Source organism: Rhea americana, unplaced genomic scaffold, assembly GCF_003343005.1.
Source record: "Rhea americana isolate MKP2758 unplaced genomic scaffold, rheAme1 scaffold_43, whole genome shotgun sequence".
Lineage (NCBI taxonomy): Eukaryota > Metazoa > Chordata > Aves > Rheiformes > Rheidae > Rhea > Rhea americana.
The window spans coordinates 3,983,309-3,997,415 of NW_028186568.1; the positions used below are offsets into that span (position 1 = coordinate 3,983,309).

Consider the following 14,107-nt stretch of genomic DNA (forward strand, 5'->3'; position numbering starts at 1 on the left):
TTYCCCCTGAACAACTGGATTCAATTTTCCATACATCTTTACTCCAAGACCTCTTATAAAGAAAAACAAATCACTTTTGAGAAAGCAGTATTTTCTAAGATGAATTTTTCAAAAAAAMCCCCAAAGCTGTCCATTTTCTTAATTCGCTCTGTTGTCTGATGGAGAGAAGGAAGAAAAACAAGGGAAAGGTGAACAGACACAAAGAAAATAAAGACATTATTTTGGAGAGAACATAATTTTCTTAGACAGAATATAATTTTTAACACTCTTSACCCCAAATCCAACAGCTTTTACGTGAAAGTATAAAACTGTCAAACACTTTACTGCTTCCCCCATCTCACTGTTTAAGACCCTACTGGTAGATGACTGGTAGCTGAAGTACTTCTAGCTCTCTGATAGCTCTTATTCATTATGTCCGCACCCTTACCATCTCTCTATCTCCTTCCTTTATCTTCAGCTCACTTTGTGCTTTCAGACAGGTTTTCCAATGCCAGTTTAATAATTATTGCCCAAATTATTGAAATTTTTATATGAAGTTATAGAAGTAGGACAAGGTATAGGTTAGGTTAGAGTTAGATCTTTTTATTTTCATTTCAGCTATCTTTTGTACATTGATTTAGATATAGGTAGTTATTTATATAACAAAAATAGTCTCAAAGTTTATCAGTTATTCTTAGTGCTCTGTTTATTTTTTGCTATTTGTGGAATGAAGTAAGAATGTGATTCAAAACAATGTGTCTGTGGTGTTAACTGCTAATTAATGAAGTACTTTCTTCATTCATTTCTAGGTACTTTCTTGAGAGTAATGATACATGTCCTATGGTTATTGTTCCATTTATTTGTAATGCATTTTATCTGATGATTTATATACAACATGCTATGCTTTTCACAGTCAAATCCATACCACAAGAAGATAAGGGATGGGATAGCTGGATATCAGTAATATTACTAGGAAGTTTTATGTCATAAGTTATTATGSAACACAAAATTGCTACTTTTTGTTCTTTTTTCTCTCTCTTTGGTGAGACATACATAGCTGAGACAGCAGCTACAAATGAAGCAAACTAAACAGTTGTCTTAATATTAGCAAACTTATAAAAAGAAACTTCATAAAAATGAGTCATCTTGGCAGATCAGTTTAAAGGGAGCTCTAAAACATTGTAGGACTCTTTTGTAAGGGTACACATACTTTTCTAGTACATCGATTTTATTTTACTTGTAACAGAAGCAATTTAATTGAATTTATGGGATCATGTTCGAAGAGTCTCCTGAGAGTGGTATAATAGGGCTTGATACTGCCTGTGTAGAAAAAGCTAAGCTCTATTTTAATAATGCTACTGAATCCTGTTTACAACTTGATTCAGTACAGTTACTGCAGAACATACTTTGTGAAATACATCTTGTCACAAGATCCCTGGAGGTGATCAGACAGCCTACGAAAGTGATCCCTGAAGAGCAGGCTACTTGAGATAATCACATGAACAATGATCAGTTTTGGTTCTGCACCCAGTCAGCATTAACACTCTATGTTTTAGCTTTAGCTACACAGGTGGTCGAACAATCTTACCTGTGAATCAAATGCCAGCTATCTCATTCTCAAGCACACAACAGAAGCTAAAACACATTCAAAATTATACTGCATATATTTATTAACATTCTTCCCCAATTATATCATCAATCTTCTTTCAAAACCTAGCCTGGAAACATAAAAGAAATTTGAGCTCTGCAGACTTACGAAAATAACTGATCTGTGTTAAATGCTTTTTTTTTTGTCAGCTCAAGTGTTATCCACAGTGACGTTTCACTGAAAAGCCTATTCCGTTCAAGAAGTGAGGCTGCTGAATGACTTAATCCTTACTTCTATCAAGACAGAAGTACTCTTCTCTACTCTACTCTACTCTACTCTACTCTTATTACTTACGCAAGGATCTGGAAGATGAGACTGATGTAGAAAGCCACTTAAAATACGTTTAACTTTATTCACATGATTAAGTGTTTTGTTGAAGTATGAGTTAACATTTGCAGCTAAAGCTTTCAGACAGATATTTCTGTGTAGCTGTGACAATTCATTTTAGAACTACTACAATTTAAAAAAACATTCAGCTGAGATCAAAGTTTCTGGTAATAGTAGCACACAACTGTATCTGATACAAACAAGTTTTGCTACTGACTGCTATTGCCACAGGATAACCTCATACGTACAAATGCAAACTGCATAAAAAATAGTGTTGTTATAGTGTCGATGGAGACAATTCCAAATATACACATGCACATATTCTTCTCCTTTTTTTTTTTTTTTTTTTTTTTTTTTTTTTTTTTTTTTTTTTTTTTTTTTTNTTTTTTTTTTTTTTTTTTTTTTTTTTTTACCTTGCAGTTGAGGGCCTCTCCATGGGAACTCCCTCATCTGATTATGATACGGAGGAATAAAAGAAGTTCTGTGTGTTTGCTGGAATCTGGGATTGAGTTCTCTTTGTCGTGCTCCTGAAAAACAGTATTTACCGACTCTGACTGCATATAAGAGTAAATGAAGAAAAAGAGAGAACGTTCTTCCTCAGGACACAAAATTTCTTAGATTTATGCCAAAATACTTAGGTGAAATTATGACTTTTCCAAACTACAGTTAGCCTAATAAGTATAGTTCTTGTACTCATTTCCACCCGTGCTCATCACAATTACAAGTGTATTTAGAAACCAGAATGAAATTTTACCAGATTTAACACAGATTTGGAGACAGCAGTCATTTAAAAGAAACAAAAATCTTTGTCCAGATTGGAGCCACAAATTATAATGAAAAAGGTTAAGTATGACTCTAAAGCAATAGCAGATGCTAAGAAGGTTTGGTACCATAAATCACCATCAGATACTTCGAGTTCAGAATGTTCATCACCCGTACGGCCTAATACCACTTCAGAAGTATTGCTGCCACATAATGCACAGCACTGAATCAGGAGAAAATCATTCTGTCTGTTGTAATTTGCTCAAGGAATTTTGAATGGGTACTTTTTATCCTTGAAGAGTTAATACCAGACCAAGTATTAAGCAGGTAATAAACATAAAGTCAGTGTGAACACTCTATCACGTGACATTCAGCTAATTCAACCATAATGTAATCATCTGCCCATGCCTGAACCAGATCAAATTTGTAACGTTAGGTGATCCTGTTGTACATAGATCTGTAATTAATGAATGCAGAACCAGAGGTCTGCTAATGGTAGAGGATGAAACTATAGAACAACAATATAAATAAAAAGGCCTACAGATAGTCCATCTAATAGTCTTTCCTTTAAAAGTTATCAAAAACCCTCTCTCCTCTTACATAAAAACAAACAACACTCAAGTTTAAAAAGGCAGCTTCTTACAGTTCTCTGCAAATATGAGCAAAAGCTGAGGGCATAATTAAACTTTTGCTTAATAAAGAAAGACTAGCAGACTACCCCTCCATGCTTTATAAATATTTCAATAATAAACAGGCAGGAAGCAGAAACAACCTTTTAAATAGTAATGATAGCATTTTAAAACCTGTCCTTGTAATTAAAATGATGCCAATTCACAGCCTTTGAACTGAGATTCGGTGTGAATGACTGAAGCTGCAAGAGCCTCCATATTCAGGCTGATCTGTAAACAATGCTGAAAATCTTTTCCATGTTTCTTCCCTCAAAATCAGACAGAACACGTGGGAAAACTAGTTATCTTTAGTATACCAATTGATATAGTTGGAAAAAATAAGAAAGGTCTTGGGCAAGAAGCCCTTCCCCAAGTTACCCAAAAGCTTGCCTATATTTTCAGCTATATCAAACAGTCCTATAAAGAATATTCTCTCTTCAGTGCCTCACTCAGGCCTTAAACTATCATGGCTAAAATAGCTCCCCTGAGGGAAAGGAAGAAAAAAAACCTCTGAGTCATCTATATGTCTGAGTCTGCTATAAAAATAAATTCAGTCACTAAATAAATAACAGCAATGTTCCTGTCAGTGGACAGTACTTCATTTATTACACACATCTCAGTAGCTATGTAGCTAGATGAAAAAAACATTTTATCCAAACTTCGGTAATCAAATTCACAAAAATTCCTAAAAAATAGGAAATATTTTCTTAGATCTCTCCTTCGGTTTCTTGGAGAAAGATCTTATTATTTACTCAGCTTGACAAGCTGCCTGGGGAAATGCTGCTGCAGTTGAAGGATAATTGAACTCATCAATACACTGGCTTTACAGAGGAAAATTAACATGATGCCAACCTGTGATAATTCCATTCCCTCTCTGTCTGCTCTGGATTGTTCTGTTCTTCGCCATGCAAGCCTTGCAAATGAATGACTTCAGATTCTGGAAGGGTGTATACAATGACTCCTGCAGACAATAAAATTAGAATCAATGACTGTTTTGCCTTTCTCTCTTCAGGTGTAGCACAAATCAATCACATTTACAACAATTAAATGAATTTTCTTAGCCCAGACTCATATATGCTTAAAAATGCCAGATCTTCTGGTTTGCATTTTTTCAGAAAACAAAGTTAAAACATTTCATATCAAAAGAGTATTCTTGAAGAGGTGAATAGGGGTGCAGAGGGAATGTATTTTGTGTCTCCCTCTCAGGAAAGTTTGCTTTTCTGCTCTGTTCACATCCCATAAATCACTTGCTTCCCTATTGTATCACCTTGGATTTGCAGATATACCTAACTAGACTTCTGTCAGTAATACCTCAGGCAAAGGTGATTACAGCCTCCAGACAAGGAGTGATGAACTGATGGAAAAAACAACAGTGAAAATCAAAGTATCTTAATCTCATATATCACAAATGAACCTTAACACACAGTAGTAATACATCAGCCATAATTCCAGATATTTGTTGACTGATAAAGCATAACCTAATTTAAAAATAGATAGAAGAATTAAATAAAAATGTTCCTCATGTGATCAGAAGTTCTACTGTCAAAAATGACAAGCTGAAGCCATTTAAAGACCCCACTATTAAGAGATGTAATACCTCCTCAACTTAGATGGATTTCAAGGAGCTTTGAAGATCTTGAAACTTTTTATTTATTGATTTGTATTGAGCATTTGGGCAGTAGTTCGTATTAAAAAGAATTAGCAAAAAGGGATTTTTTGAGCAATGCCATAACACGCGATTTTCATAAAGCTGAACTATTACCAGGATGATAATACCTTTTTATAATCAAGATTTGGCAGAGAGGGTGAGAAGATTACATTGTAAGGTAAAAGACCAACAGGTGGCAAGATTGCAGTAAATAGAGAGGTTTCTTCAATAAAGGTTGAGTTTGAATCCCTGAAACGTTCATTAAACTTTCTAGTACAATTTTTGAGTTAATGAACTTCCATCGAGATCAAACTTTATGTACAACCCATGGATGATTTCTTCTTTTCACATAAACTAAGTACAGTCTGTGACAAACTCCCACAAACACTAATGGGAAAACCCTTTCATTATATTCTTGAGAGAACAAATTCAGAATGTGTTTATGAAGACTGGATGAAAAGCATGATCAAAAAAGGACAAAACATATCACCTATGCTTAGCCCATTAGGTAATTTGTTTTTAATTTAAAAAATGGATCATGAACATACTCCATTAGTGAGAAGCACAATAAAAGACTAATTAAGTGATAATATCATTGCCTCACTGCCTCGTGAGACTATTATATCCAATTTTCTGTTTGGATAAACAAACTAATGTGATTACTCTTATGGAAAACAGAGAACTAGCGTAATACGAGCTTAATATACTAAAAGAAAAAAAGGCGAGATGCCTCTATCTTTGATTCTTATCAAAGGCCTTCCATTTTTTATCTTTAGAAACTGCTAGGGCTACATAGAGCTGAGTCACACAAAAACTTGGTGACAAATACATCAACAGCATGTAATTCATATACTTTATTCTTTTAGAACAAAGATCTGTGTGAAACAAACCTTAAAATGTTCAAAAATTGTTGGAATACATGCAAATACCTAACCAGAACTATATCTCTACTGTACTTTTCATATAGCTATTTACTATATCTATCCCAGAATCAGTATTGTTTTGATTATGAGAATGGTTTCTCTTGAACTCATTGAAACGATCCTATGCATATAGAGAAGAGACCATAGGAGACAGCAGGATACAGCAAAAGGAGTACCTTTTTCCTACTGCTTTTCAATAGCAAAACATCCCATGCAGAATAATCTTTTTCTGAATACAATACTGTAGCTATCAACAGATTAGATTTATGATGCTCGAGGGTAGATTGTTAACAAACAAGTGCTGAAAGATCTTGGCTTCCAGTGCTACATTTAAGCTCTGCCAGGAACTAAGTACTGACTGAATTTATTAAAGTTGAACTTATAAGAGCAGGAACAACAAATTGCATATGCCTGTTGCTTTGCCAGGGTCCCCAGCTAAACTGGCATCTCTTGGCAATTTTCCCAAGAACAGATTCTTGCCTTTCAAACTGATAAGCTGGAAAGCTGTTTTATTAGTCTGAGAGCTATCTCTGCCATATATGTACCATAAARCTGTAACTAAAAAAGAAAAAATATTCAAACTACTCTAAAAATTCACAAGACTAGACTGAATATTTTTTCTACAGCAGAACAGTTTGTCTTGGGTTTGTTTAGACTGGAATATCAGGCTTTTTAAAACCCTAACTTAAATATGTTAGCTGACCAAGTAAATCTTCAGTTGTGTTCTAGGGATCTAAGCATCTTCCTTCATCTCCCTTCTAAGACATGTTAAAATATAACTTTAACTTGACCACATCAGGATTTTCAATTGTTAGCTAAAAAATGCTAGCTAGCATTTAAGAATACCTCTCAGTCAATATCAATTTTATTCAGACTTAGATACATACTTTAAAGGTTATTCATTAACCTGAATTCTACCCAAATGGAAAAGAAGTAGCAGTTTCATGCAGACTTCTATAGTYTTCTGTATTTCTATTTATGCTTTACAATGTCCATTATTATGCATGAAAAACTAGATGAACCAATGGCCCAATCCAAAATCTAATGAAATCAACATCAATGATCAGTGAGAACCTGAGGATCTGGGTAGAAGCTACGGTCCTAATCACGTGGATTGATTCAATATGGAAAGGATTATTCTCTTCTTCCGTCTGGCAACACATACATTCCACCCACCCACATGCATTCCCCTCATCACTCTGATTCAGGATGGAATCTAACTGGACACAAAATCAGAAAAGGAAATTAATTACAGAAAGACTGATATTAAATGCATGAGATCAAACTCATTCTAAAACAGAAACATTCTTCTCTGTAATGACTTTATTTGAATTTGAGGTGATATGTGTAACAAGTTAAAATATTTCTAAGGTAAAATTTTCAGTAATTAAGTGGTGCAGGATTTCAGTTCCACCTTCAAGAGGTGTATGAATCTAAGGTCTCACATGCTTTCCACACAAATGACTCTAGCACTTCCCAAGCTCCTGTCCACATGTTCTGTGCTGGTGGGGCAGAAGCCAGGTCTGGTCTGGGGGCTYCAGAGGTACATTAATCCAGTCTTTGCACCCTGTCTCTGAGCCCGGACATGATGCTACCCTAACACAGCTGCCTGGYGTCCAGGCCAGACCTGGCTCATGTCTAGCAAGACTCTGCCGATATCTGTCTGCCTTTGCCTGTGCAGACGTGCTTTAAGTCATATTGTTTTAAGATAGGATGCAAACTGTATAAATCACCAACTTCCAAAAACTTTGAGATAAGTAAGTATTTAAGGACAGGGGAAAGTTCTCAGTGAGATTCTAAAATATGCCTAGATATACACTTTACTCTGATTTCTAGTTTCTCTTGGAATTCACCTCTCTCGAACTTTAGATTCCTTAATACTTTTAAAAATGCCACTCTGAAGCACTTCAAAATTTTGATCAATATGTTTATTTAAAGAAATTCTTAAGATCTTGCCTAAAATCTTGTGGCAAAGTATTTCATTAATATCTTAATATTAGAAATCTGTTACAGTCACTTTCATTTTTTGAAATGGACCACCAGTTTGGTACTTCCTTGTATTATTATTTTCCGAGTAGTGGAAACCAAAATAAAAGTAAAAATTTTACTTCCTTCATAGTCTCAACACTCCTACTTTCTTGTGTTTCTTTATCAGGAAAGATGAAGTAGGATAAGAAGGTGAGGAAAAACAGGAAGAAAGGGGACCAAGGTAAATACTAATCTTAAAATGAAACAAAGTCTGTAATGGACAGGTACATTTTTCCAAGAATACAAAAATATCTAAGGAAATGTGATTACTCACGTTGCCTTCCAAAAGCTCTTCCAAAGAGCACCCTCGGTGTGACTGCTGATATTTTTCTTGAAAAAGTTTCCCATCAAACACTTTCCATGGCATCAAATCATCCATTCTGAATGGAAAGCCACAGGCACTATTGGCCATAAGCAAAGTTGTAAGGCCACGAATAAAGACAGCGCCAAGATGCACAGCCCTGGAGTCCACTTGCGCAAGCTGTCAACACACAAAAAAAGAAAAATACATCACAAATCAAGGAATGTAAGTGACCTTACCATGTCACAGAATCATGTAAATAGCAGAACAAATGCTAAACAGACCCAAAACAGTGAGAATGATGGTCATAGGGCATCTTGTATAATGTCCTCCATTCCATAGCACTAAAGGGCTTTGTAGAATTCAGTGATGGATTCTGTATCAAATTCTATTCATTAAAGTAAAGGAGGTAGAAGTTTATTTTAACAAATATAGTTTCACTTTCAAATTTTTAAGACAGATACACTCAAAATGAAAACTCAAAAAAAAATGTATTCACTATAGTATTTCTCAGATGTTAGCAGTTCACCTCAAGGAATTCTGTTAGTGGAAGGTAAAACATTAACTGTGAGTATAAAGTGTGAGTATATATATATATATATTTATGTGTGTATATAAAGTTATCCATTGACCTTCCACAGTTTCATCAACCGGAAAATGCTACAGCACTTAAAAGATAAATTAAATTATAACAGAATAAATTTCATTGTGCCCAAGCTTCAGAAATACTTTAAACACWCTAAAATTTCCTCTGACTGCAACCTAAAGGCCAAATTATTTCTCTTCAACATGGATTTCTTCAGAAGAAATACTGAAATAGTATGACAACATCCAGAAAAAACAAAATGAGAAACTCAACAAGACAATTAAAACTCGCAGCCAAAATAAACTTGATGGGTGATTTTAAAATCATGCTGTGGCAGAGGATAGCCAACTATAAAAGCCTTGAATCCAATAAGGGAAAAACCCTGCAAGTAAGTGTAAACAGTACAAAGCTCCTCGTGGGGGAATGCCTCTTCCACAGCCTGTATTGCTGCAGTCTGTCAGGACCAGGAGAACTCCTAATGGCACTAAATTTGCTGTATAGTTTTGCTTACAGTGTAAGTTATACTAGGAATGGAACAGCATCCAAAATAGTCCACAACAGAAAGGGCAAAAAAAAGTGGCTCAAATCTGCTTTAGGCCTGTCTCCTGGAGAGCTGTGAACTATTTATATGAAACGCAATAGAAAAGGTTGGCCTATTATTAGTAACAATAACAACACCTTACATACTGAAAGGATCCCCTAGAAAACCTTACAGGTATGCACACACAGCATCACCGCTCTATTTAAAGAATGACAGGCAAAAGCATACAACATGAAATGTTGTACTAATGGATCAGAACTTCTTTTTTCCCTAAGGTCCACATAACAAAACTAAAAAAACTTTACTAGCAACATGGAGCTAGGAAACTTCCTATGAAAGATACAGAGTAAACCACATGGAAGAGAATATAGCTACCCTATGGTAGGGTATAGAATCCTATGGTCAAGGACTTTAGTTTTATTTTTTATTATACAGTGAGCTGCAGACTGTTGTATAATCCGATTATGTGAAACTGGTTCCTGTGATAGAGCTCCAAAACCACAGACGAGGGACAATAGGGTTCTATTAAACTGACTTGAAGGAATTAGGCATACATTTACTGTTTTTGTCTGCAGTGCAGAGGCAAAAAAAAGACCTAGAGATGCCATTGCTGGCAGAAGATACCAGGGAGAGTAGCCCAGAGCCCTGTTGGAAGAACTTCTCTAGTGATTCCTGGAGAGGCACTGAGCTGACCACCAGCGCACTGAACCAAAATGACACTCAGTCAATGAAACTCACCCAACATAGACAACTGAGACAACCATAGATATCCAAATAAAGATACAACTCCAGCTAATTTGAATGATTACTTGAAAAAATGGAAGTCCCATCCTTCACTGTCTGTGACACTTCATACTTGAGAAAGGGGAAAGCTTCTTGCTTCTCCACCATTTAAAATAACAATATTTGCAGTATGGGATCAGGCTATGAGTTTTAGGAAGTTACTGCTTCCTTTTGATGCAACTTAGCATTTTCCCAGCTGAGACTAGTAACTACATGCACATTCAAAAATCTATCGCTCTGGCAAGTCAAGCAGGTTTTGGCAAACTGCCACTGAATGACGCTGAAAGGTACTTAACCAAGGAATGCAGTTTATGTGAATCAGTATAATTTGTACTAAGGAGAATATAAGAATGCACACAACCAGTTATAATGTTGCAGCCAAGAAATAATAGACTCTTACACTATATTAACTAGATTGCTTCTGATCACCTGATCAAATCTCATGACCGGATAACAAAACTTGCTCATGTCATAACAAGCTTTAAAATGGAATCTGCTTGCTTTGTCATCTCAGAGTAAAGCTTTACAAGAGCAAGTAAAAACAGTAAGAATTGACAAGAATATTCTGAACTCCCACTTTCGTAAACTAATTCAGCTAGGGAATTTTTTTTTCAGAATTTATGCACTCCGGGTCTCCTTTTCAATCAACAACAAATTGAACTTTAAGCAACTTCAATAAAATACTTTCTTGCACTCTGACAAGTACTAAATCAAGCTAAAATTTTGCTCATAAGCTACAAGCAAAACAAATACTGAACTAAAATTAGCAGAAAAGCCCAAGAGTGGTAGTCACATACTAACCAGCTAAAGCATGCTTGCCAAAATTTGTATCGAAATGACTTGTACTACCAATATTCTCTTACAGATCAGTCCAAAACAAGACTGAAATGCCCTGAAGTACGAATTAGTATTTTCTCTCACTGAATTATCCGTTTGTACTGATATTGTACTGATGCAGTTATTTTAAGTTGCTGAAAACAAAACAGTAAACCCTGTCATGTGCAGCACGCATTCTACATCTTCTAATTTAACTAATCTGTTTGGTATGACTACTGATTCATATCTTTCTGTCATGTACTGATAAAAATATAGTTACCTTTTTTTTTGTTTGTTTGTTTGTTTGTTTTGTTTAATACCACCGGCACCAGTGATGTAAAACAGCCGTTAAAATAGATTACCAATACTAGATGTGGATGCTGGATGCCATTTGGGCTGTAAATCTTTAGAGTTCTATTCTGAAAACTCTGTGCCTATACCCAACATTGTGATTAATTCAATTTATTTCAATGATGTTACTTGAATTACTGCAAAACAAATGTATATATATTTGCAGAACAAGGTTCTAAATAATTCTGGTTTTAATGGTGATGAACAAAATAGGAAAACGCACAAGGTAACCTTGAGGTCACAATCTGAACGTTGTTCAAGCTGGAGATCAGTGTAGTACCTTCACTATTGATGCTAATTTCTACTGGCAACTACACGAGATGAAGACTGAGTTACCAGCACAACTTAAGTGCTACTCTTTCAACTGTGGCTGAGACATACTAGTTTAAAAGGTAAAAGAATGTTTTACAGCTAGAAGGCTTCATTTTTCAGGAATATCAATCCAGAACTTTTGTTGAGCACTAAAGTAATGGGGTGGGAGGCATGTTTTTTTTTGTTGTTGTTTTTTTTTATGAGAATCAATAAAAGAGTGAGACAAGAGCTACTGACAGTGATTTCCTTATTTTAATAAGACAGGAAATACATTCACTGAAGAATAGTTTCTATTTTCCATGTCCAGCAATGATAAACAAGGAAAATGAAGGACTGAGTCTGTAACAATGAGCCAGTGCACACAGCAAACCACAGACTTGCTTTGCCATGGGAATGCTCACAACTGCTTGGTATCTGCAACACAAAGACGTCATGATGAGGATAAGTGGAAAATTCCAAAAGAAAAGCAGGCTTGCCTTCCAGGGCATTACACCCGAGAGATTACTCCTTGTTGGAAATTGTATCTGCTCTTTTTACTATTTTTATAAATTTGGGACCCAATGAATCATGTGAGATACACTTCTGTGATCCTGCTGCTGCTACTCCTATCACTAGCTGATGACATTTGTGTGAGAGCGCCAGGGAGTGCGTGAGAACTGTTTCTCCTGCACCAGCTGCTGGTACTGTGCTCCTGCTGCTGCTCCTACCAACAGCAGCTTCCCACCCTCTCAGAGTTTTGGGAAAAAGATTACTTTTCCTATTTGACAACATTAACTGAAGACTGAGAAGAGAACTCAGAAATTCACAGTCCAGTTCACCATTGCAAGGGAAGTTGCTGGTATGGTGCTTAGAAGGCCTGAGTTGAACTGGGTGACCATACATGAGACAGCACAGTTACAATAYCCACACCGCTAACGTGGAACATTTTGTGAGAACAATTTGAGAAATAACTTTGCTAGAAGAGCCATCATCATAGGTTATCTCATATTACGTCTTTTTCTGTTCTACAAACACAGAGCTTTAGCTTGTAGACTACAAGTTCAGGTTGATCTTTGTGTTCATGTTCACTGATCTCAGAAAGAGGCTCTGCAAGACAGAAAGTGCCCCCAGGGAGCAGTTTGCAAATCTGAACCCACAGACTGTTCATCTTGCTGAAGAGCTCTTATTTACAGGAAAAAAATACATGCATCTTGAATATGAAATGCAAATCTCCAGTTCCAATTATGTCTAATAAAATACTTAAAAAAATTCAGAATGAAAACAGTCTTTTACATTTTAAAGAAATATTTTTTAGTTCTCTGACTTCTCTTTACAGATTCACAACTTATTTTGTGATAGAAATGCACACTCTATCCTATGCTCTTGGAAAGCAGTGCAAGTTATTTACTCTGTGGAGTTTTGATTGTTCAAATTCTGTTAAAATGCTTTACCATACTTAAAGTGTGCAGGCAAGCAGCTCACATTCTGCACTTCTACAAACCAAGAAGTACAGGTATGATGATAATTTTATATTCCTTTACCTAGACTGCTTTATACCTCATCTATATCTTGATGTACTGAACATTTAATTTAAGAACTTGTTCTTCTAGTAGGATTTATAATTATATTCTGGGAACATACTATAACAGCCATTAATATATTTTTTTTACATTGCAACTTAGGCTAGAAGTTGTTCTTGTACATCCATTTTTTCCTAGTCTGTTACCTTCTTCCTGTGGCTGAGTTGAATATAGAACATATGAGTATGGTTAACATTTTATAAAATACAAATTTAAAAATAAATAGCTTAAAAATGATAACAGGCTTTTTTTCAAAAGTTTCTATTTCTTTCTATTATACAAAGGAAAACACAACAGTCAAGGGCAGGTTAGCACTTGCTAAATCCTGGTTAAGATTAATCAATTGAAGAACAATAATTAAAACCAATGAAATTTGATCTAAACAGTAAACTACTGGAATTCAAATGATGGTAATCAAAATTTGAGTACTTTCCTAGTTAAACCGGTTCTTTTCAGATCCATTTTAAGTCAGACAGTATATTATTAGTATACTACTTCATATAACACCTCCCTCAAACCCACCTCTATCTTAAATGATCAAATATTTAACTATGGGCAATATATGCTTGAGCAATAAAGGCAGTGGCTAGATCCTATCTTAGGAAACTGTCAATAAAGCAACAATTTTTAGCTTTGCCCTTAATGAAGATTGCTGGGACAGATAAGGCATACTGTGTTTCAAATACAGACTGTTGAACTGTCAACTAACGAAAACTTCACTAAAGTTGAAGTCTCTACAGTTTACAGTGGAAAGAATCACAAAACAGGTTTTCTCAACCAAAAGACAGAGTCCCTTCCTGAATTCTAGATCTCCCTGCTTTCAGCCATTAGTATAAATTCCCGATGTAAGCTGTCAAAAGCTGCTATAAACCATG

General features: G+C 35.4%; 1 protein-coding gene across 4 annotated transcripts in view; it reads right to left on the bottom strand.

Moving 5' to 3' along the window:
• FAM120B (family with sequence similarity 120 member B) overlaps nucleotides 1–14,107 on the bottom strand; it is a 235,724-nt gene that overhangs the window by 176,684 nt on the left and 44,933 nt on the right. For all 4 annotated transcript variants that reach the window (XM_085315514.1, XM_085315513.1, XM_085315512.1 and 1 more), the window contains exons 7-9: nucleotides 8,258–8,464; nucleotides 4,237–4,345; nucleotides 2,368–2,481 (exon numbers count right to left, since the gene is read on the bottom strand). In XM_085315514.1, the coding sequence (XP_085171640.1) occupies nucleotides 2,368–2,481; nucleotides 4,237–4,345; nucleotides 8,258–8,464 (430 nt within the window). The remainder of the gene's footprint in view (nucleotides 1–2,367; nucleotides 2,482–4,236; nucleotides 4,346–8,257; nucleotides 8,465–14,107) is intronic.